The sequence below is a fragment of the Pempheris klunzingeri genome, chromosome 9, assembly GCF_042242105.1.
Source record: "Pempheris klunzingeri isolate RE-2024b chromosome 9, fPemKlu1.hap1, whole genome shotgun sequence".
NCBI classification, from domain to species: Eukaryota; Metazoa; Chordata; class Actinopteri; order Acropomatiformes; family Pempheridae; genus Pempheris; species Pempheris klunzingeri.
Genome location: NC_092020.1, coordinates 103,101 through 127,926, shown reverse-complemented (window position 1 = coordinate 127,926; position 24,826 = coordinate 103,101). Strand labels below are relative to the sequence as shown.

Here is a 24,826-nt window from a genome sequence, read left to right as displayed (position 1 = left end):
CACGCATTACCTTCACGTGTCAAAAACGTCTTCCCTGATTGGCTAGTACTTCTTTATTCCGGTATGTGATTGGCTGGAGACCATAGCAACAAACCGCCATGTTTTTTTTTTTACAAGTAGAGGAGAAACGAAGCTACTTTGCAGACATTAATGCATCGGAAATCCCTCATTAAAAATGAAGCACAGACATATTTCAGCATTATGTACCGTCGACACAATGTCTGCCTCTTTTGGCGGCTTCTAAAGGTTGTTCCGCGCAGTTTGTAGAGCCTCGGGCCATCGTAGGTAAGGCTTCAACAAGAAGGCATTTCATTGGATAACTCACTGACTGTGCAGGCAGTATAACCACACGCCATTAAAGCAGGGAAGGGCCAGTGTTTTTAATATGTTAGCCCTATGCATGATACGTTTCCGTGGCATTTTACTCTGATTTAAGACACTGTAATGCTACACAACCATGCTCTACTATTGAAACATTGTATTGTTTACAAACAAGGGGGCTAAAATCACAGTATTGTGTAGAGATGTCAATAAATAACTATTTAAGAATAATAAGAATTTTGACCGATCGTAGAGTTCTTGTATAGAGAATACAAAGAATATAAAGTCGTAAAGTGCAGCGTTGATTAACACGAGTTAAATTAACACATGAGATAGAGGGCACGATATGTATCCGTGTCCCTCTGCACACACCAGCGCTGAAAAGCGGACCATTTGTGTGTGAGAGAGGCAGTAGTGGATGGAGCTCTCCGCCATGAATAGTAGGGACTACTTCAGGAAATCTAAATCTAACCTTTCCAAATATGCAAAAGGTTTTTAAACCTTTTAAACCCTTCCCAGATCCTGGAAAAGTAGCATGGAGCTGTCCAGCTGGGAGAGCGTGCCTCTGCGCAGCAGGAGTTGTCATGGTTACCCGACAGCAGCTGTCATTCACAAACCTACACATAAACCCTCCTCTAAGTCCCCTGTGATGGGCATCATGTAGTAGTAGTGCTGTGTGTAGTAGTGTGCAGCAGGCTGTGGTTCACTGTGCGTAATGACGCACGTAGTGGCTTTGCCAAGTGTTGATCACAGTTTTTCTCCAGCTTAGGAGCTGTCTTAGGAGCTGTGTTTTCCATCGTGACCATGTACCTTGTTTACTAAGTAGTTTTTCATGTCCCCTGTTGTTCTGTTTTCCTCTTGCTTGCATTTTTGTCCAAAAGAAAGTGTAAGAGCCCTGCTTAATAGTGCATGGCTCATTGCGAGCTCCTCTTCTCAGTCTTCAAATGTGGGTTCTAAAGATTCTCAGCGCTGTAAAAAGTTTGTGTCCATCCTTCATTCTCTTCTTTGGCTAATGTCAATTTCATAATTTCCGGATCCCGCCTTTTAGCCACATCCAGGAGGACATTTAGCAGTCAGTCAGGTTATTCTAGTAATTATGGTGTCTGACAATGATACAGCTGCTATCGGTGAAACCATGACAACTCCTGTGGCACAGAGACACGCTCTCCTAGCTATCCTAAACTTCCCTGTGGTAGGTCAGCGTTTGTGGACTTGTCAATTCAAGGTCTGCGCTCCATCTACAACAGCCTCTTACACACAGAAATAATCCTCTGTGTGGAGGCTTGCACAGATCCACATGGTGTCTTCTGCACTTTTGCTGCTTTATGTTGTTTGTATACTTTCTACAAGTACTCTGTATGTAACATTAATATATTTTTTACGGTTAAATGGTTAATTCTTAACATCCCTAAACAGTGCAACATACATTTAATGCTTTCTTTTAAACCTAGCTTTAGCTAAAACAAATGCAATCTGATACAGCCATAAATTGCCACAAATTCTAACCTCATGAAGGTTTCCACACTAATCTAATACAATTTTTTTCGAGTTGGCCGTAGGACTTTGGAAATCATGGAGAAAGTGGAGGTGTTTGAGGTCATGAAAGTGACTGAGGAGGTGGAGAGCTGCTACAACCAAACTGAGGGGACTACCCCCAAAAAAAGGAAGAGCAAAGCTCAAGAAGACGGAGTTGAGAAACCTAAGAAACCTAGGTAATGTACATAGCCCAAAGCACTTTTACACACAGCTGCTAAAATATCATAGTAGTAAGTCAAATTGAATCAAAAATGACTGCAGACATGGAATCTGTCTGTTTCAGGTCCGCCTACCTGCTATACTACTTTGATGTCCATCAGATTATGCAACAGGAAATCCCCAATCTGCCGCAGTCTGAGATTAATAAGCGAATCAGTGAGAGCTGGAAAAGGCTCAGTGTAGCTGAGAAAGCCTACTACCTGGAGAAGGCCAAGTCTGAAAAGGAGGGCATAGATACAGTAAGCTACATCCTCAGCAACTTCTTTTGTGCAAACACACCAGTTCATCCGAGCATCTATGGAGTCTTTATTTCACTGATCTTCTGAATAAAACTTTCTCATGTAAATAACTTCAGAATAAACTGGCCTGTAGGGTTAGGGTTAGGGTTAGTTTGTCTTTCAGTGTACATGTACTGTGTTTGTACACAGAGAATCTGAATCATGTTTGATGTAGTAAAACTCAGCTGACACAGCTAAGTTTCGACAGTGTCAGCATTATTGTTAGTAGTGTTAGTATTATTGTAAGTAAATGATCAAACAGTACAAAATGAGTTACAGAAAAGTCAGTGATAAACATTAATACATTCAAATAACTGCTGGGATAGCGACATCATTTTGGTTCTGTAGAACCTGCAGGAGTAAATTAATGATGGTGCCAAGCAGTCAACCCAAGCCAATCTTTTTAAAAGGTTTACCATGATGGAGTGTTAGATTTGGTGTAAGCTGTGGAGTTTATCACAGCTCATCTTGCACTGCAGAACACTGCATGTCAATTGGATTGGTTTTATTTTTAATACATACAATAAATACAAAAGGTATCACAGCAGAGATAAAACGGCTTTTTCCTGCTTTATCTCGGCTGTTGCCTAATTCACTGGTGTTCAGTACAAAATGATTCTATGGATAGCCGTGAATAATTTTTCGATTGTGCTTTTCCCTCAGTCATCTCTCAGCCCCTCCAAAGACCTGCCAGGTTTCCGCAAAATCCTCCCCAGAGCCAGTTACTTTCTATTGTCTAAAGGCTGCTCATCAAATCAGACCCCAGGAGGCTCTCAGCCAGAGCTGAGTGTGGAGTCCCTGGACTCAGCAGCAGAGGGAGGCCTGCCTTCCGTCTCTCTCATCCAAGAGCCCCAGTTCACACCTCTTGGGTTGGCCGGTGAGGTAGAACTTTCAGAGCAGCCCATCGTTGTTGATGGCATATCAGAGGAAACAGCAGTCACATCACATCTCACGACTCCCAGAGGAGCCCCACCCTCCTCCTCCTCCTCCTCTGTCTCACAGGGCTCTGGTGACCGTATGCCAGATGGGGCCAAAGGAAATGAGACAACACTTGCTGGTAGTGGTTATGGTGGGGCGATGGTGCAGCAGATACAGGGGGAAACTACACAGGTGGTTGCCATCATACCCACTCAGGTGAGAGTTAAATGTGTAAATGTTTGCCAGTTAGCAGAATGAGCTCATTATTCAAAGGTTATTATGGCTTCTCTATTTGCTCATTATTTTAATCACAAAAAGTGTTTTTAACTCGTGCAGTGAAGTGATTTGTCCCTCACTTCAGAACCTGCTGGAGCCCAAGTCTTTGGCAGGTGTCACCTCTGTGGGCCCAGTGATGATGGTCTCTGTAGGAGCCAGCATAGAACAAAGTGCCAAATCTTCATATAAAATGGTAAGCACCCACTTTGTTTATCTGTGTTATAAATGCCAGCACTGGAATTGACAAGCATAGAGTCTGCACACTGTCACGAACTGGCCTAAAGTCAGAGACAAACTGAATTACACATGAAATTGAAGCAAACTGAATTTCTTATCAGCTTGAAATAAAATAAACATAATTATATTAATCAGGTAGATCAAAAAATGAATTTAGCGTGTGGATGGGTGTTGCATCTGATTGATGAAAACTAAACACAAAACCTTGATCAAACCAGCTGATGGAGGCTTGAGAATAAGCAAGAGTGGTGCTAGTTAGAGAGTCTGAGGGGACCCCGTTTAAACAGGTTTTTTCTTTTTTTTTTTTGTAGTCTGTGAAGACGTACACCAGGAGAGGTCGAGGGAGGTGTCTAAATCCTGGATGTTCATTTGTGTATGTCACTCGCCACAAGCCACCAACGTGCCCTGAATGTGGGAGCCACCTGGGCGGAAAATGGATACCTGTTGTAAGTGTCGAGCTAAATCTGCACAAACTGTTAGCCATGTGCGATCTTACATGAGCATCCAGTAGCAGGACAATGATTCAGCCTCCAGTTTTTACCTGCGATTCAAGTCAGTTGACTTTCTGCATTTATATATTAGGCAAAAAAGACTCAGGAGAAAGAAGCTGCGTCAAAGCAGTTGCCACAGAAAGCTGAAACCAAGCCTAATGAAAGCTGCCAACCCACACCTTTGCCTGCTCAGGAGGAGAGTGCTCATGTCAGTAAAACAAACACCACTGGGAGCAAAAAAGAAGGGGGAGTTCAGCGGTGCTCCAGAAAACAGCATGCAGTTTCAGCTGGAAAGACACCAGAGGGCATCAACACCAAGGAGCAGGAACAAACAAAGTGAGCATGAGTGCAAGTTTTATTGCCACAATTTGAGACCAGTATACAGACCATTTGAATATTAAGCATGTTCTGCAACATGGACCTGAAATATCATGTTGATCATGTGAACTGTGACAGAGAACTCTGCTTCAATGCTTTTTAAAGTGCTGTAGGTATACATGCACAACTAGGTGTAGCGTGTAAAGTATATAAAAGTGTTGAATGAAAACCTTTTGTTAACCTGAAAATATGGATGGAACAGGATTATAATGACACTTGTGTGTGCAGCTATGTTTATTGCAAGTTTTGAAAATAGTGTTTTTATGTCTTGACTAACTTTTGCCCTCTCATCGAGGAGGCTGTTGAAAGATGGTCTTAAGGGCGCAACAGTTCAAGGTCAAGACAGAAGCATCTGTACTGTTCAAAAGAAGCCGATGAGGCCCATTCTTCCTGCCTGCTATAACACAGGTGAGCTAAAACACACAGCACACAGGCAGTATTGGTTGTCAGATAAGCTGTTACCACATGGATTTACACATTGGCTTGTGTTTGTGTATCTAGGCCGTGCTTTGTTCCAGATCATAACTGTCCCACCTGACAAAGGAAAATTTCAGAGTGCTAACAACAACAAATCATCCACTGGTACAGTGCACCTTTTGATTTTATTTCTAATTATACTTTAACGTATTAAATTTAATGTAATCTTTCGGTTCATAGTTTTGATACAGTTTTGATGTATGTTCTTTTAATGCTTATTGTTGGCATATACACAGTACCATAATTGTACAGAAAGGAAGTGATATGACCATTTAAGTGACTTTCTGAGGTTTCTGCTCTCAGCTGATGTGGTTGTTTTCTAACCACAGTGCCTCGAGAGAGTTTCTCAGGTCTGAAACCTAGCACTTTAAAGCAGCTTGGTCAGACAATCCCGGCAACCACTGCCAAGCAGGTAAAGACACACACATACACACACACACACACACACACGCACACAGACACACACATGCACACACACAGAAACAGCAAATATACAGACTTGGTCCAATATCCTCACTTTCCGCATGTCTTCCCATAGGATTCGTCTGTCCCTGCAGACGGCGGCCAGCCTGTGTCTTCAGTGGCTGATGGGAGAGTGAATATCCTGTCTGTTGTGCCTTTCAAACAACACGCCGTCTCCAGCTTTGTCAGTGTGCTATTCTCTGTGCAATTCAAACACAGACTTCTTTCTTAGAATCATGTGTTTCTTGATTTGTGGGTAAATCTTGTTCGTATTTATTCTTTTAGGATTTGGGACTGTCAACAGCACGAGGAAGGGGCCGGTGTAAGAATCAATCCTGTGACTATATGTATAAGAACAGACACAAACCTGCAGTGTGCCCTAAATGTGGCTGTGAGCTGACCCAGAAAAACGCCAAGGGAACAAAGGTGAAAGTTTACTTCCTCCAGATTCTTCTCAAGTGAAGATGCTGCAGGATTAGTTTCCAGCTGTATCTCTTACCCCTTGATCTCTTTTTATGAGTGTTTTTAAGAGCCTTAGAATCCCTGAGCAGTTGCTTTCTTGGCCTAGACCTTTAATGTCAAGTCAGTAATCGTTTTAAGTGAGCAGAACTGACACCGTCTTTTACATCTCTAATAGACTCTTCTATTTGTGCATTCTATTTGTCTTAACTGTTTGTAAAGTTTGTGATTTTCTTGGTGTTATAGTTCTACAAGCAGTAGTAGAACTGTATTTTCCTGACTTGAGGATCTGTCCAATGCTGGAATTAAATTAACCTTGCAGAAACTCATGAACAAATCTTTTCTTCTTCTCATCTTTACTCTGCTGTAGCAACAAATCACTTTCACTTCAGTGATTATTAAAGCTAATCATTTAATGTGGATAAATTGCTCTTATTATTTTCTTTTCTTTTCTCAGTCTGGGACTCTGCTCGATCCATATCAGGCCCTGAGTCCCGCTCAGAAGGACATCCAGCGCCAAAATACCTTGCAGTTACTGCACCGTTCCCTGCAGATTCCCGAGAGCGAGACAGAGCTGCAGGAAACGCTGACCCTCATCCAGGAGCTCAACAGTCTCCAGATTGTCTTGGTTCAACCGGGCAACCAGGAGCATGAGGACAGCGTAGAGACAGAGACGCTGGTCGAGTCTGGGTGGCCTCAGTTCTATGAATCAGCCGCTACTCACTGTGGCCTGTGTAACTACCCACTCTTCAAAGGGGGTCAGAGGTGAGGAGGGTAGTGGCATGACAAGGCAGGGCAGAGGTGGTCTAATGTTTGTTATTTCTTGATAGTTAACTTTTTTGGCTCCCTGCTCATTATTTTCTGTATTGTAACTATCCTGCCTCCAGTTTTATACATCAATACTGTTTTTGTGTTAATGTCTTGTTCCCTAATGTATATTTCTTATTTGTGTGTGTGTGTGTGTGTGTGTTTTTACATCCTAGTACTGTTGCAGGACAAGAGGACTGCTGGCTTCTTACTGAAACACTGATCCAGACAGCCACTCTCCAACTTAAGGTGTGTCTCAATGTTCAGTGTCTGGCCCTGCACAGCTTCACTGACCTGCATCCAGGTAAACAGCACCCCTTACAACAACTTTACATACCTTATTCATTGTCTTCCACCATGCAGTCAAAGACACACATCATCTTAAACACAACAGATCAGGTTATGGATGAATTATGTGCATCACTTTCAGAATTTTCAAAAATACACTGACTGCTCCAAGGTGGATACTTTTGCTGCTATTCATACAAATTGTGTTTTGCCAGTTGACCAAAAGGGTGGTATTTTCTTGCGGTATTCATTTCACACATATCCCACATTTTTGTAATAGGATCATGTTTTTTTTTGTAAGAATGTTGATGAATATCAGCCAAAGGATCTGAATTTAAAGATTAAGATGCTTATCTTATTCTGATATTCAGCTTCTTGATATTGCTCAATAATGTTTTAATGTTAATATTTCAGACTGCATTATGGCACATTGTGATATCAGAATGTAAAAACTATGATTATTATGTAGTAATTGCTAGAATTATTATTATTATTGTTGTTATTATTACCACCATTTATCTGCAGTGTTCTAACAGAAGCGTTCTGTTGCTCAGTAAATAGATACTGACTGCAGCTTTTCATACTGTTTTGTATAATTTATGGGAAAAGACCATTTTTAGACAAAAATATTTGCTTTTGCACTCATGGTAACAGGAATGCTCAGTCACACTGTATCAAGTGCATATAAACCGCTTGTCCTGAGGTAGATGTTTTGATGTATCATGGCCGGTAGCCAATTTCCTTTGTGAATTAAAAGGTTTAATCGTTTTTTTTTACAGGTTTGTTCAACATTGGCAACAAGCTGCTGGTTAGTTTCGACCTGTTCCTGAAGGTCAGGGCCAGTATCAAACTAGGCCAGTCCCCCTCTCAGGCAGCCAGGACCATCCTAGACCACATCCCCAATCACCCCGGTAAACACCGGAACCAACTCTTCATTCATGAATCCTGAAAACTGTGTTACTTTAATTTTGTCTGGCATTTTGAACATTTGCATTTCTCTGTCTTTTAACGTATGTTACCAAGGAGTGTATTTGTGTCTTCCTCTTTTGCATCAGTCCATGCTCTTAGTCCAGAGGAGTTATGTCAAATTCAAGAACTTCTCCTGAGTGGTTACTGGGCTTTTGAGTGTCTGACAGTGCGTGATTACAACGATATGATCTGCGGCATATGTGGTGTTAGTCCCAAACTGGAGATTGCACAGCGTTACACAAGCAACGTGCTGGAGCTAAAGAATGTGGAGGTAATATCCGAATGCTAGAAATGAGTGAAGTCAGGACAACATGTTTAGAGCTGTTTAGCATGGACAGTATCTCACAGTGATCTTCCACATGTAAAACCTAGAGAAAGTAAGCTTAGGAAGATGATAGGTGTGTGTGTGTGTGTGTGTGCTTTGCCCACATGCTCCATACTCTAGTGACCTCTCGGCATGCTTACACACATTTTGCTCTGTACACAGTTTACCTGGCCTGAGTTTTCAGTCTCAGATGAGGTACACGTGGATGACTTCTGGCTCACCATGGAAAGTGAGGCTATCGAGCAAGCGACTTTCCCCACTGACATCCCTATCACGCGGGTGGATGCTTCTATCATCGCTCCCTTCATTCCCCCACTGATGAGGAGTCTCACTGTTATCAACACAGAGAAGGACAAGGTCCTGTCACACACACACCAGCTCTCAGGTACCTGAGTTTTTTAAGCTACAGCTGAAGGCTTTGCATTACATGTTAAGTTATTCCCCCAAGCAGTTTAGATTTATGTTATGTATTGTTTTGCATGAGCAGCTCTGATAAATTTGACACATAATTAGTTCTAAGTTTATTTGGTATGCAGTGGCTTTTATGGGATATAAAAATGTATTTTAAGAGAGTGGTTTCGGCTTTAGGAGATCCATCAGTTCTGGTGCGTCTCATTCATGATGGTCAGCTGAGACTCGACAAGATTGAGGATCACAGTGAGGACGAGCTAAGAACAATACTGGACCGCTGCGGGGCGAGTATCACCCCAGGCTCCACTAAGGTGTGTGTGTGTGTGTGTGTGTGTGTGTGTGTGTGTGTGTGTGTGTGTGTGTGTCTGAGAGACTAAAACGTGTCTTTGTGCTTTTTTGTGCTTTTTATGTTTTATGAATGACTGGAAGTAAACATGTTGACAATAAATAAAATACCAGCTAGAACATGAGTGTTAATAGTGATAATACCATGTGATAAATTCTTGGGCTGAAGAACAGGAAGTCCCTCCTCCACACATTGGGCTGGTAAGGCTATTTCAGAAAGTTTGTTTGCTTCCTATGATGGGAGTTTGAATTCAGCTCAAAGATGGTTCTCTTATTCATAACTCTAAGCTTGTGCTCGTCTTATTTGTTTTTACTGTGGTGTACTCATATCTGTGCTGTTTGTTTAAATAAAAGCCTCCTGTCTGTCCTCCCCTGTGTTAGAATGAGCTGCTGGCCTCTCTGATCTCCTTGTACACACATGTTCATAGCGGTCTCTCTACAGCCGCACAGCCTCCTCCACACCTCACCGCTGGCAAGCTGTCCAATGTCTGCCCCCACAAGGTAAAAACAGCAGCCCTGTCATTCTTTTAACTAGTTGCCCAGTCATGTGTTAATCATTTGAAATAGGTAAATTCATATTAAGTTCTGTCAAATGTTCCAAAATGCAAAAAGCATGCCTGAGTTATTTACCTCCTTTACCTGTGTCCAGGTGGTGTGTGGCTCTAAGTACTTGGTGAGAGGAGAGACGGCTCGAGACCACGTAGACCTGCTGCTCTCCTCTCGCTACTGGCCCCCTGTTTATGTCAGTGACTGTGCCCGTCAGGTGGCGCTTTGTGCTGACATGCAGTACCCAGAACTGGCAACCCAGATGTGGGGAAGGAACCAAGGCTGCTTCTCTGACCCTTTTGAAAAGCCAGAGGTGAGTGATTGACATTAATTCCAATTATGCATTAACGACTCACATGTGCACTGATTGAAATTAAAAACCACGAAGATCAAAGGCTCAGTCAGTATTTTTTGACAATAAAGATTCCAGATAAATTCACACAAATGAGTGAAAATGGACTTAAAAATGGCAGAATCTGATTTTATGTTTTTATAGAAAATTGAGCTTTGTTTTCTCTGTATTTACAAACAATGTAAAACAATTAGACCTGACAATTCAGTAAGTACAGGAAAAGCAGGTGTATTTTTTTAACATCATTTATGTAATTACGTCCCTCATAATGGACAGCAGGTCAATCTTTTCCACAAAAAGTACATTACAAGGCATGAAGACACGCTTTTAAAATCTTAATATGTAATATAGTGAAGTTAATAATAGTGAAGTCTTTCATAAATAAAGAAAACATCACCCTTATAAAGAACAGAAACAACCTATCTTTATACATTTGATCACTTATCTCCCGTACTGCCACAAAATGTGCTGCAATTCCCACCATTTTCAAAAGACAGATGGTGACCACACCCCCATGTGTGTTACATCCCTAGAAAGCCAGGATGTGCTTTTCATATGTCAGGACTCTAATACATTGCAAGCATGGTGTTTGAAATAAATGCTTCAGTTTCATGTCTATCACAAAGGGCAAACATGAAATGCCTGTTCTCAGAATATATATATATAGCATATTTCCCTTTTGTTCTTTAGTATGTGTCATGTGCCGAGCTGAAAGACCAGCCGTACAGCGCTGACCTGTCGTTGGTAGCAGAGAACCAGCAGGTCCATCCCATCACCAAATCTTCTTGCTGCTGGCTGGTTCATCCTCTTGGAGCAGCCCCGGAGTCTCCTGATCTTCCTTCAGATCACCACTCAATGCTCCTCTGCAGAGATCTGGAGCCCTACGTCAGCCTGATGGCCGAGCTGGAGAAAGATGAGCGCGAGGTGGGGGCAGAACAGAAAGAACAGACGGACAAACCTGAGAATGACTCCACAGACAACTGTTCCTCGGTTAGCTGTGCACGGCGGCAGCCTGTGGTTTTCAACAACACAGCCTATTACTACCTTTACAACCGTCTGGTAGATTTCCTCACCAGCAGAGATATTGTGAGCCAGCAGATCAACCAAGTGGTTAAGGCCTGCCAGCCTGGGGAGGTAGTGATCAGGGATGCTCTTTATCGGCTGGGGGTGGCACAGATCAACACAGAGAAAGAGGAAGATGAAGGAAATGACATGGAGGCACAGACACAAGACGGAGGGACAGACACATGTGAGGTTGTCCTTCCTGAATAGAAATGTTCAGAATGGACAGTCGACTGGCAAGTGGAGGGATGGGCTGAATGTAAAGATGGCTGCATGCAAAGACAGGTGTGCATTTAATAAAAGAGACAGCCATGAGGAAAAAACGAGGTGCCATGAGGTGAGACCCAAGTGCTATCTGGAAGGATCCAAGAATTAGGAGGTGATACAGTGCTAACCCCAATGAGTGAAACAGTAGAATAAGTAGGAGACTTCAGTGTTGGAGAGTACTTCTACAACAGCACATTTAATCAGATAGTTGTTGTCAGCTTGTACTGATGAGAAGTAAGAAATAGGCAGATGGATAAAGTGGGTTGATTTTTTTTTTAGAAATTTAGCTTATTGGAAGTAATGAGAAAGATGTGCTCAGTGGTGTTTACTGTAAGGGTGCTAAAAAAGGACAATGTCACATTACAGGTTACAACGTCATTTTTTAAACCATCTCAGCAGCAGTGAGTGAGTGTGAGAACAAATAAATGTCAAGATGATGGAGACTGAATATCAGAATGACTATTCCAAATGACTGAAAGAATGTAAGAGCCAAAAGTTTAAAATGAAAGCATGAAGGTGGTCTAAGACTTAGTCCTCAATCTAATTCAACGTGACTGTAAGAATGTAACTAGGGTTTTATTAACTTAGCTACTTCAGACCTAAATGTATATATAAAATCATGGATAGTGTCATATATTTATTTGCCCTTTATGTCCAGAGACATTTCTGCTTTATATTCTACACCTGTACCTCTCACCTGCCACTTGTTGCCTTTTGGACAGATGTTTGCTTTTGAAAAGTGACGATAAAATGTGCATCTGTTGATTGTACTGAATCATTATGTGGTGATGGACCTTGGGGCCTTTGCTCCATTGTGGATGACAATGGGTGTCATTCTTGTCAACCAATCAGCTGTCAGCCTTTGAGAATAAACTGAAGATATTTAGTAGATATTGAGAGACATTACTTTTTTTGCTAGTGCTGGTCAGTAATGCTTTGCTTAGCAGTAAAAATGAATGTTGGGCTAACAAGACTCACAGGAAGCATAGAGGCTATTCTGGCGGTTGTATTGAAAATTAGTTAATTTTTCAAAGACATGAAGTGTAGGGACTCAGCAGCTGGCAAAATTGTCAAGAGAAATAAAGTATTGCAATAGTTGAACTACATCCTGTAAAATAAATGTAAAAAATACATTTTAAGAAATAAATGATTCAACTTCATAATCATGATTTATTTAGCATTACTACTGCCCAATAATGCATCTGTACTGTCACATGTGGCTATCAGTAACATTTAACAGTGATGAAGCTTTTTTTCACTGTGCTTTGACCACAAAACACAGTTTTATAACTCATCAGAAGTTGTGGCCAGCTGAGAGATGCACTCAGTCAAAAGTACGCTGCTACAAACCTCACAACAGTGGGAGCTTGTTTCATTGCATCTTCATCAAAACTACATAACAGTCATGTGGTACGAAAAAGAGGCTTCAAACGTCATCACTGGCATGGCCAGTTTAGTGCCACAGAGTGAAAAGGCTCCAGATTGTGTAAAGAACAAGACATGAAGGGTTTTCTGGCATCAAATGGGGTTTGTTTGTTTTTGCCTTTTAGACTTGGACTTCCTGTAATGACCCAATTTTTTACCTCACAATGCAGTTAAAGTTATCTGGATTGTGGAGTTACAGGAATTTTGGGCTCAGAGGACTTCGATGTCACCAAGTTTTGAAGAGAAATATTGTGCTTTTTATTCACTTTATATTCACTGTGGTCAATAGTCTTTGCAGAATGATGCTTGCATTAGGGTGCACTGGTAAATGCTTACCAACCTCTAGACCAGCTGCAACATTACAAAACTGTCCATTTTCATTATGAGTACTCAAACTCTACTTTACTCAAACTAATAATACCTCAGCTTCTTGATGTGCAACCAAGACAGTTACTCAAAATTTCACTCACCAACTCTGGCACCTCATAAAGCACTTCTTCAAAAACAGAAATGTGATTTTAGCTAAAACCACACAAAGGAGGAAAAGCATGTAGACTTTCCGTAGTCTCAGTGGTGGGATGAATACTTCCCTACGCAGATTTCAGAGTTGTGCAACATCAACAGATACTGTGGGAAACGTTCCAGCGGAAATGCAGATTGGACATTATCCAATAAAAAATAGGAAGTGAGGATAGAAGAACTTAAAAGCAGCTCTGTTCCTAACAGCACAGTGAGGTGCAACAAAGAAAAACAAAGCTTAGAAATGTCTGACACCACATCATAACAGTAGTATATTTAACTTTACTTTGGAATGTGGAGTTTTAACAGTAAAGTGTCATTCAAAGCCTTTGCACTTGTTCAGAGATTTAATTTGCAGATTTTGCATTGATTGTCTCATTTGCACAAAAACACATATATGAAATACTGATCTACTATCTACTCTACAACATTTCAGCGAAAATAAAGACAATTTTTGATTTACATCATGAGATATATACATTATTAGACATCTCACTCGTGATTCCATTCATTCTGAACGCTTGAAGTCACACATATTTGCATTCTGTATCTCTCACATAGCTTATATGTTCTTTTAAAATCTTCATAGAGTTGGCAGTGTAGGCTGACTGCTACATGGAGGCATCAGTGACTCGTCTAACGCTCGCCTAAGTCTACAGGAAATCAGAAGGGTAAGTTGTGCCACCCTAAAGGAAAAAATAAAATAAAAAAAGTTCACATTGTCAAACATAAACCATTGTTCATCTGATCCTTGACGGATCCACAGATTTCCCTGCTCAGTTCAGTTGTGTTCCCTACTCTGACAACACACTGCACACTGGTTAATTAATTAGACTAAAGTGGAACAATCACATGTTGCCATCAACTTGCAGCAACTGTAAGTGTGTCAAATACAGTTGAAATACAGGAGAACAATGCGGCCATTCTTCGCCCTCTCCGCGCTCTATATAGCATGTTTCAACTAGGAAAAAACACTTGCACAGTTTAGATGTTCAATTAAGGTGATGAGAATATAAAACCTAAGTGGTCTAGAGCGCATAGAGATGGGTGCCTTGCTTGGCTTTGGATCCAGTGTTTGTGACTGTTTGGTTGCTTCCTCTGAGAAACCTTACATGCAATAAAATGATGAAAAGGAAGTGAACCTGCTGACAAAAGTGACAGAAATCTCCACAAGAACAAAACATTCAGTTTCACTGGGCAGTAATAATAATTAAAAAAAAGTAATAAAAGATAGTGGACATTATATGATTAAGAATACTCTCAGAGGAGATGAGAAATAGATTCTCCATTGGATAAACTGTAACAGATTACACCTCGAATACATAACAAAAGGAGTAATGTTTAAGATAAGGTAGAGCTTTGGATGCTTGCATGTTTTGTTTCCTCCTTTCATGTCTGTAGACAGAGTTAGACGTGGCAATTTCTAGTCATGGTCTGCAAAGAAGCGAGTCACATGCTTGCTGCAGCTGCTTGTCTGTCTGTCTGTCTGTCTGTCTGTCTGTTTGTTTGTCTGTCTGTCTGATGAGCAGGCACGACAGGCAAAAAATAGCTGTGAGGGCATCTCTGCAACCGTCTGGCAGCTAGAACAAGCTGGCCCTGAACTACAGCTGATCCCACTTTCCTGATGTTTGTTGATGAGTGATTGGTGGACTGATTGATTGGTGGTTTGTGATTTCAACAAAACTGGTAGTTGTTGGTCTTCATCAGAGGCTGCTCCTCTTCCTCGTGGTCACAAGACTGGTCACAGGGGCCGTCACAGCATTTGGGCTCATCACACACTTCACCCTCTGTGACCTGCTTCTGTACATTCTGGTAGATTAGCTGTGGAGAGAAATCATTAGTTTGGTGAGACTCGATCCAAGAAAGCCAAATCTAGGCCTCATCTGAATATTATGATGTGAGGACAGCACAAATTCTTGCATTTGTATCGAAAAACAACATTATGGAGTGCTGATTTATGTAGCAGAGCATTTTTCTTTAGCAAAAATAATATGACTTTTTCCCTAACTGTGAGTATCTCCTTTGGGAACAGCACCAAGATTTTATCACCAAAAATCCAATTCATTCAATTGGTTTGACAGCACAGTTAAATCTGTTGTGTCTTTCAGAGAATTAATTTTAAAAAAAAAGGAGGGTTTCCTGAGGACATCTTGGCTGGAACATCACATGCTTTGTTCCATTGGTAGTTTTGGCAAAGCCAGTCACTAAACTCTGCTTCAACCAACTCACCTGCTCCTGCCCAGGTTGGTCTCCAAGTAGTCTTTCTATCATCTGCCTGATCTTGCTAAACGTTGGACGCTCTGTAGGCTCCAGGTTCCAGCACATCTTCATGACCATGTAGCTGAAACAAGGGTGAATTATATTTAGAAAACAGATTTATTTTTCCGAGAAGTTCCCTGGACAAAAACATAATTGATGTTTTACATTTTCAGGGGTTTATATCCTTAGCCATGGACAGGATTTTCACTGCTAAAACTTTGTGGTTTAAAATCAAGAAACTGTATAAAGCCAAATTAGACAAATAAGGACAGGCTTATGGAGGTGGTGACGCAGTTTGATAAGAGAGACTCGTTCATAAGAACCCCTGCCCCTCCAGTCTCATTTTGCTGCCATGAAATAGCAGTTACATGGCTTCCTAGCTAGATCATGTGGCTAACAGGCAGAACTGAGGCCTGACTCACAGCAGAACAACAGATGATTAGGCCCTGACTCAGATTCAGTCCCCTTCACAGCGTAGTTATTCCGGGTAGTGTGACACCCATGTCAAATCACCACACACAGATGTTAGGGCCGTCTGAGATACTGGGAAAAGCACACTCTTGTTTCTCTCATTTTAGTGTCTTACGTTCAGAGTTAAAGGTTCAGTACGTTTTTAGTTTGGGGTTAGGAGATAACCCAAAGCATTTAAATTAAAATCAGGAATAATGGATTAAAAGTTACCATGTGTTATTTCAGATGTATAGGCCAAAAGACTGGCAGAGAAAAAAGGGATCTTTGTTCAGTTGTGATGAACATTTGGGAAGCATTCTCTATGATCTGCTCAGTGTGGACTTCAGCTTAAGATCTTAAGATACTTTCATAAATCAGTCATTGTTAAAGCTTATATCAACTTAAATGCTATTGGTTGTAACTTCATGTTAGCAGGTCTCAGCAGGTAGCAAGAATAACCACAACGTTAACACCACTTTTCCTCAGATTCTGATAAGTTGAGTGCTAATAGCTTTCCAGCTGATAAAAAGGCAACTATTACTGTTGACACAATTGTAAAACCCAGCTGATAGTCACTTGATTCTCCAGTAAAACTCAACTGATAATCAGGTGACACTGAGTGAAGTATTAATATTGGCTGGACAAAATATAGTATTAAAAAAAAGGGGGCGACGGGAAGCAGCAGTGATCCATCTATGTATGAACCAGACTTTTTGTTGCTGAAGGCTTACATCTCAGGTGGGGCAAAGTCTGGTTGGGACATCTGGTAGCCACGCTTCACCATCTTATAGAACCTGGAGTCCACAGCCATGCAGGGGTAGGGGCTCTTGCCTAATAGACAATAATATTACTGTAATTTTAGCAAGCAAATCATGACATAAATGTGTGTAAATGGAGGGTACACAGGCATTTGGTCTGACCTAAAGAGAAGATTTCCCACAGGAGGATGCCGTAGGACCAGACATCACTCTGGACGGTGTAGACACAGTCAAAGATACTCTCTGGAGCCATCCACTTCACTGGCAGACGAGCCTTCACACACACAATGTAAAAAGCACAACAAATGTCTAATCTAGTTTAAATCTAGTTTATGACTTTGTTATTGTGGAGTAAATGTGAGCTTTAATCTACTTAAGGGCTTACATTGCCCTTCACCACGTAGTTGGAATCATTCATGATGTCACGTGCCAGGCCGAAGTCACAAATCTTGGCCACTCTGTGGTCCGTCAAGAGGACATTCCTAGCGGCCACATCTCTGTGGATGCACTGCACAGACACACACACATAGACACACGGTTTGTCTCGGGTTATAGTTTTGCACAATAAAAACAAAAATATCCCAGGACAGAGTGCATCTTTTTATTATGATCAAAATAAAATGGGAATTATCTCTCATAACCCTCTCACGAATGGTTTCACACCCTTTACTCTATAAACCCTATAAACTCTATAAAAAACTATGTTTTTTCAAGCAAAATTAGTTTTTTAAATCCTGTGGTGATTTTGTTTGTGGTATGGCTATCACAGCAGCATCTGCAGTAAATTGTTCCAGTTGTGCTTTCTGTTTTAAATGCAGTACACCTAAATTCTTTCAGTGATACAATCACTCACATTTTTGGCTGCCAGAAAGTCAAGGCCTTGAGCCACTTGAAAGGAAAACCTCAGCAAGTCATCAATGTCCAGCGGCCAGTCGCTAGTCTCCTCACACACAGAGACTTGGCAAGAATCAGAGAAATTATGTTAGTAACACTGAGGGTGAGGAAGTAAAGAGGCTGATGCTTTCTTTCAGTGTGCTGCTGCATAATGACTGCATTTGTGTTAATATAAACTGGGATTGTGTGAAAAAGGTTTTTTTTACCTCGGGATGATTGCATATTTGGCTGCTGGCTGGGTCTCATCTCCAAGTAACTGCTTGAGGATGTACTGGAGATCCCACTGTCACTGTTGGATGGTAAAAACAAGAGAAAAACAGAATGGGATGTAAGCAGAAACAGATACCAGAGAATGAATGTTTTCACAAATCCTCCTCATTTGACTGCACATGTTTGGTGACGTACCTTCGAATGAACTGTTTCTGACTGCAGATGTTCTTGTAGTCATTAGAGTTCTCCATGATGTCGGGAATGTTCATAACAAAGTTCACAAATGTCTCTGCCTTCTGACGAAGGAAGTTTAGGAGGTCGCCGAGGCTGCAGTACTCAGTGATCACAAGCACTGGTCCTGATGAGGAAACATACAGCATTACTGTGTGACCCTTTAACCAAAGAAAACATGTTTGTCTGCAAATTACTTTCTTACGCTACTCATACTTTTCCATAAACTGGATAACTGGGAACACTCATAAACATAAACATGGTTTTACAACATTGGTAATACAGAACAAATACAGGACGCTGTCTGACCTCCATAGGTGCAGGCTCCCAGGAGATTGACAATATTCTTGTGGTGTCCCAGGTGGCTCAGGATCTTCAGTTCAGACATCAGAGCTTCCCTCTCATCTGAATGGGCACTGGCTGCAGAAACACAATACAGATTGCCATCATATTAACATCCTATCTGATCGTTTCAGTAATTATTGAATGCCTTTATTCGATGCATTTCTATCAGATGTGTCAGTCAGTTCCTTTCAAAATGATTTGCCAGTTGGCTTGCTCAAGATCACAGTGATCTCTCTGTTAAATAAAGCTCTTAACATTTGCTCACCTTTTAACATTTTCACAGCTACACGCAACACATTGTCATCTTTTCCCAGACCATAGGCTGTGGCCTCAACGACCTTTCCAAAAGCTCCTGCACCCAGGATCTTCCCTGCTTGGACAGAAAATACAACGAGAAAGCCCTTTAAGCTTAACCTACACCAGGTCTGCACCTAGTAATTGCCAGTGTTTCAAAATGCAAACACTCAAATGTGTTTGAGTGAATTTAGGACAACACGGTACAAACCTAGCTTCAGCTTGTCTCTTGGGAACTCCCACTTCTCATTGTAAGGGAGCTGAGTGGGGTCAATAAAGGTGTAGTTGTTTCCATCTCTTGCCTCAATGATCTTCCAACGGATCTCATACCTGGGTTTCTGAAAGTGAAAACGGAAGCAGATGCAGGTAAACCAAAGCAACAAAAACACAGCAGCTAGATGGCCTGTTTCCTTTGGAAATATTTGGATGTCTAAACAATATTTTACAACTTAGTTTACTGTATGTTTTAGTGGTTACACATAAAGAATGTAAGCGCACCATACCTGCTTATATTTGTAAAACAGAAAAACCAGGAGCACAAGGAGGATGGCCAAAATGCCTGCTGCTCCAGTCAAGGTAGAAGTGAACAGCTTGTCTGCACAATCAGCAAAAAATCAATATTAATGTGTAATTTAACTCATATAGACTGACAATGTGTCATACAAGCAGACATTTTCTAATGTCCCTTTGTGTATTGTGTATACTGTGAAATTATGCAGTTTTATCAACAACTACAAAGGGATCAGCTGACCACGAAACCACATTTTCAGAAATCAGACATCAGATTTGGTTTGAGAAATATCTGTGTGACTGTACAATAGCAAATAGAGAAGCACCGCAGCTATGATCACATCCTGAAAAAGCACAAATGGTGATCAAACTCTCCAGTACACACCAGAAACCTCCATGGCAAAAGTGTCGCTACTGACGCCAACAAGGTTGAAGGCCACACACTCCACCGTCATCCTCCGGCTGGACGGCCCCACGGTGAGGACGCTCTCCACCTCCACGGCCCCGTACTCCGCCCTCTGGACCTCCACTGTAGGAGCTTGGAGAGGAATCGCCATCTGCAGCCCTGTGGTGTTTTCATTGCACCTGCCTCATTACAACACATGTACAGTCAGATAAAGGCCCCAAACATCACAAGCACATTGGTAGTAAAACCTTACATCCTTGCTCTCTGTTCTGGGTTTAAGTGTCAGCTAAATGGCTGCAATTTGCAGTGACACTTACGTAGGCCGTATTCCAAAACACTGGTACCAGATGATTCTGGGAGCAGGATAGCCAAATGAGGTGCAAGTGAGTGTGGTTACATTTTCCCATCTCACCACAGCAACAGGTCTCTCTGCCAGTAAGGAGAAAATTACATTAAGGAAAAGAAAGGCCAGAGGAGGTCATCAGAATTGAAAAGGAAACCAGAGAAAATGAAATCATCAAATCATCAAAACAACATGCGTTTACTGATCTGATTCGTGCTTTTTATGTCACTTACGATACATTTGGACTTGGAATGTGATGGATGCATTAGCCAAGTCACTCTTGGTGTAGAAGGTGTATTGTCCCTGCTCCTGTGCATTCATTCTCTTTATCTTCAGACTAGCGTGGTATCTAAAAAAAAAAAGGATCTTCAAACTGACAAAAAGAGGAATGTCTAGAGTATCCAACATGACTAATTCTGCGGCTTGAATTCAGACAGTTCCTAGGTATCATTGCTGAGTATGTCAACAACCTAAAAACAGAACTTCACTCTTCCTTCTGGCTGCAGTTTCTATGACCTGAGGAAATATAATGACCTTGGTGTTCCCTGTCAAATTCAACCAAAATGCACCGACAGCATATTTCAAGTCCAGAGTAGCTTCCTGTTGTATGCTTGATTTAAAAAAATTTTTTTTTTTTTATTGAAAGTATGCCGACATCTTGGAGCAATAAGTTGAAGTAATTGGAGACGCATGGTGTTGTACCTGTTGTTGTATCTGATGAGCTTGTGCTCCTGTGTGGACGTGTTGGGAGATGTTGGGGTGTGCCATTTGTGCTCTGTAATGTGGGGGTACGCTTCAATAAGCACGCTGAGCTCCAGATCTTCTCCTTCGTTCACCTCTACTGAAAGACCCTGGTGGGCCAGTTTAGGGGACAGCTGGGGCAACAGCCTGATGTAGGGCTTGTCTGTTCAGAAAAATCCAAACAGTTTGTTTTCAGTTGTCATTACTTGTTACTTGTTGCAGACTTTTCAATAAAGCAAAAGTGAAAACGTTTCTGTGGCTTACCTACAACCAGCAGGTATGTTGTTGAACTGTTCGTGCCTGCTTCATTAGTACCAATGCAGGAAATGTTTCCTGTGTCTGCGAGGTCCACAGCAGAGATAGTCAGTATACTCTGAATGTCCAGGCGATTTTCCCCACTAGAGCGAACCCTCTCTTCTATTGTTGGTTTCTGAGGACAAAAAGAAGAAATACAATCAGAGTTCAAATTATGCTCGCCACCATAATCAAGAAAACTCCCAAAATGCCTCTCACTGACCGACTTGGTGCTGTATTTCCAGGTGACATTGTAATTGAAGTTGGGGTTGTGTGTTGTGCAGCGAATCTTGAGTTCCTCCCCAGCAATGCGCACATATTCATCTGTCTCCAAGAAGACATACGGGGGGAAACGAAGCTCTAGAGCACAAAGAAATCATAAATGAGATCAAACCTCATTTTCATTACTTCCAAAGACTTGGTGTGATAGCTTTGGGTAATCACTCCTAACAATCAAATGGTCTCACTCTGGATGACGTTGATGGAAAAGGCCTTGGAGGTCCTCTCCACTCCATTAACCCTGGCTGTGCAGACATAGTCAGCATTGAAGTTGGGGTGGAGGCTATGGATGAGAATACCGCGGTGCCGGTAAACTGTGAAGTTCATCCCTGGGGGTACGGTGGTGCCGTTGTCCATGCGGAGGCTCAGGTCTGTGGCTGTTGGGTCAGTCAGCAGGCAGGGCAGCAGGTAGTCCTCACCCTCCTTCCTCACCACCCGCAGGGACGTGCTGCTTGTCCAGAACAAACGATTTGGATCTAGTAAGGAAAGGGACGGACACAATGGAATAATGTGAGATCTGACAAAGAGTCATAGAAAGTTGATGATGGTATATCCAAGCATTGCCAAGTAGGACTCTCATTTATCTGAGCGCACCTTTTATGTATACATGTACTGAGGAGGTCAGCTCACGATGCTGCGACCCAGCAGTGTAATAACACTTGTATGTTCCAGTGAATTCTGCAGAGGGACGATCCACTTTAAAGGTGCGGGTGTTCCCGTTGCCCTTGGACACGTAACGTCTGTGTTTGGCTAGCCTTGTTTGCCAGTTTACAGACCCGTCACCCTCACACCTCAGATCCAGAGGAGTCCCAGGTTTGACCACTACCTCAGAGCTCTCCACCACCTTTGAGTTGAACTTGATCACTGGACGCCTCCATTCCACTGAGAAGGAATGAAAATATGAATAAATAAATGCACGTATAAACTTTTTAGGCAATGAAAATGCATTGAAAGGAAGGGTTCATTATTATTCAAAACTCATTTCTGTTTGGTCATTTTAGCATAACTGTGAACCCAAAGCTGTCCTGTTTGCACAATTACTGATTTATTTTGGAAGTAATCTCATGCATTCAGGAAACAGACTGAACATCAGATATCCCCCGATCCTTTTCACTTCTGTTTTTAGCAATACAAAATAGAATTACAAATACATGGTACAAACACTGGAGACTTTAAAACTTTAAATAAGCAAAGATTCACGTCTGGTACTCATGCCCTCATGTTCGACACCAAACATGCACATTTAAGAATTTTAAGCATGGAAAAGGGAGTGACATTTTTCAGCCATCTTTGAGGGAAAAACTGCTAAAAAAAGAGTCTGACCCTCAGGGACTGTTGACGCGAGTTTTAGTGATGAAGAACAGTGCTCTCTTTGAGGACTTTGCTTAGGATTTGGAAGTTTGTAGAAACCCTGCAGCACAATACATTGCATCTAAGATTTGTTTTCTGTTGGACCACTGGTTACCTCATTTAGAGTCAAAACTTTCCGTAAAGGTTATAAAAGTTTCTGTTGAGAGGTTGGGATGGTTTGTTTGGAAACTTGAAGCAGAACTGAGATTCCATGATCAGCATTATTTCTATTCACCAAATCACATGAGATAATGTAGAGAGACCATGAATGACATGGAGCTTGAAACCAATGATCGTTTTTGTTCCTTAGTGTGTTTTGTTGGTTTAAACCGTTGCTTTTCCCACAAAGTCCCTGTTCAATCATCTAAATGAACTATTCTTCTAACCCCAAAATGACCCCAATTACACCACAGTAATCCACTAGAAAGCAACTCACTCAGCCATAGTAAGCCAGACAACAGATGCTTTTATGTGCTCAAATGCAAATACATGAAATTGCAATTTGATGCCCAACGAGTGATACCCATACGCTGCATGGCTGAGTGCCATAATGGGAAAAACAATGCAAGAAAACATCATACGAATGACCCAAAAAACATCTCATGATGCTGCAGACAATTGTTCTGCTGATTAGACACAATAGAGTGTCAGATTTCAGATGAAAAGGCTCCTCTGCAATGACCACGAGTTTATGGCATGAGATGTACCGGAAAATCAGCTTCATACACGAGAAGTCATGTTTGAGCATGTCTTTTCCATGTAAATATCATATTAATACAGTATATACATCTAATTATATAAATGATTGGTTAGCTTGATTGTGTCAAAAAAATATCTTATTGTAATTGGATTTCATCTCAGTCTTTGGTTTAATCTGATATTTTCCCAACATTTAATTTTTTACATAACAAATTCTCAGATTTTAAATCTTTCAAAAAAAACTATTTGAAAAAAATCACAATTCTGCATGTTTTGTCATTTTTAGAGAGCTCCTCTTTCACTTGCATTGTTAAAGACTACACACAAATCTACAGTAGCCGTGGACAAACAAGTGAAACATACACTAAATACGTTTTGGAAATGTTTAATGCGCCTTACCTGAAGCAGCCGAGGCCACAATCCCCAGCAGCAGAGCGAGGCAGGACTGCATCCTGGATCAACCTCAAACCTGCAGGTTGAATGTTGATGTTTGGTTGTGCTACAAAACCCTCTTCTTTTGATCTGTGGTGTTGGAGAGAGGACTGAGAAAACCACCTCTGAAGTTGTGCTATCAATCTTCCCCCCCATTAACGTCTCTTTTCTGTCTGGTCAGAGCAGACTGCTCTAATGTTTGTCCTCATATGTGTACATTAAAATCAGGGAACATTTTGAGTAAGCATTTCATGATTCCAATTAGGGAACTGATAAGTCACTAAACACCACAAAATACAGCTGAATTTTGCATTATAGAAGCATAATTTATTTCAAATGTACTCACCTGCAGATGCCTTCAGTGTAACAGAGGGGTATGATAACTTCCCTGGATTTGATGTTTCCAGCATCCAGAGCTGACACAAGAGTCCCTTCTCCCCTATTTGTTTGCCTCTGCCCTTCTTCTCCCTTGTACTCGTTTACAGTCACTTCACCACAGAAGTCACACAGCAAACATAAAATCTTTCAGTAAGCAAGTGGTGAAGGGTGGAGGGAACTGCGTGTGTGTGGGTGTGTGTGTGGGGAGGCGGATCAGCATATCACGCTCAACAAATTAATGAGCCAGTGTCAATTCACCACAGAAAAGCACAATTCTCTCAAGGCATCTGTTGGGGTGAGACTAATCACCTCTATCACTGTTGAACCATAGCTGCCAGGGTTTTCTTGTTGTAACACGGGAAAACATGGACTTGTGGGAAAGAGAAGGATGAGTCAAAGGGCTCTGAGAAATCTGACCTCGCAATCAGAAAAAAACACTGGGAGATATAAGAGTGTAGAGTAAGAAAATTAGTATATTGATATATGCAGCTTCTTCAAAGTAATTTATGGTAATAACTTTCAGATAGATTCACGTAAAAACTGCTGAATGTGGAAGATAGAAATTGTGAAAGTGTTTTTTCAGTT

The 24,826-nt window shown here is 41.4% G+C and overlaps 2 protein-coding genes across 3 annotated transcripts; one reads left to right on the top strand and one right to left on the bottom strand.

Moving 5' to 3' along the window:
* Positions 1–149: 149 nt before the first annotated feature.
* On the top strand, positions 150–12,559 carry hmgxb3 (HMG box domain containing 3). Its single transcript, XM_070836963.1, has 21 exons — positions 150–285; positions 1,871–2,033; positions 2,141–2,315; positions 3,018–3,488; positions 3,634–3,741; positions 4,097–4,231; positions 4,368–4,612; positions 4,953–5,062; positions 5,156–5,236; positions 5,461–5,543; positions 5,670–5,777; positions 5,879–6,019; positions 6,510–6,817; positions 7,036–7,163; positions 7,927–8,058; positions 8,203–8,387; positions 8,604–8,826; positions 9,030–9,163; positions 9,579–9,698; positions 9,847–10,056; positions 10,786–12,559. Exons 2-21 carry the CDS (start codon positions 1,894–1,896, stop codon positions 11,365–11,367), a joined length of 3,819 nt encoding a protein of 1,272 aa, XP_070693064.1. The 5' UTR covers positions 150–285; positions 1,871–1,893; the 3' UTR covers positions 11,368–12,559.
* Positions 12,560–13,590: 1,031 nt separating this feature from the next.
* Positions 13,591–24,346, bottom strand: LOC139207290 (macrophage colony-stimulating factor 1 receptor 1-like). 2 transcript variants are annotated; one of them, XM_070836967.1, is made up of 22 exons: positions 24,210–24,346; positions 23,831–23,953; positions 21,977–22,264; positions 21,571–21,858; positions 21,327–21,463; positions 21,074–21,239; positions 20,771–20,972; positions 20,302–20,417; positions 20,043–20,154; positions 19,705–19,904; positions 19,313–19,404; positions 19,021–19,147; positions 18,781–18,888; positions 18,480–18,590; positions 18,135–18,297; positions 17,936–18,018; positions 17,689–17,792; positions 17,221–17,343; positions 16,998–17,109; positions 16,809–16,908; positions 15,598–15,709; positions 13,591–15,189 (listed from the first exon to the last, which is right to left on the bottom strand). In XM_070836967.1, the coding sequence occupies exons 2-22, from the start codon at positions 23,880–23,882 to the stop codon at positions 15,043–15,045; spliced, it is 2,943 nt and encodes a 980-aa protein (XP_070693068.1). In that variant the 5' UTR covers positions 23,883–23,953; positions 24,210–24,346; the 3' UTR covers positions 13,591–15,042. The 2 variants fall into 2 exon arrangements, with proteins under 2 accessions (XP_070693068.1, XP_070693069.1); XM_070836968.1 differs by having other exon boundaries at positions 13,592–15,189; positions 18,781–18,885.
* Between the last annotated feature and the right edge of the window lie 480 nt (positions 24,347–24,826).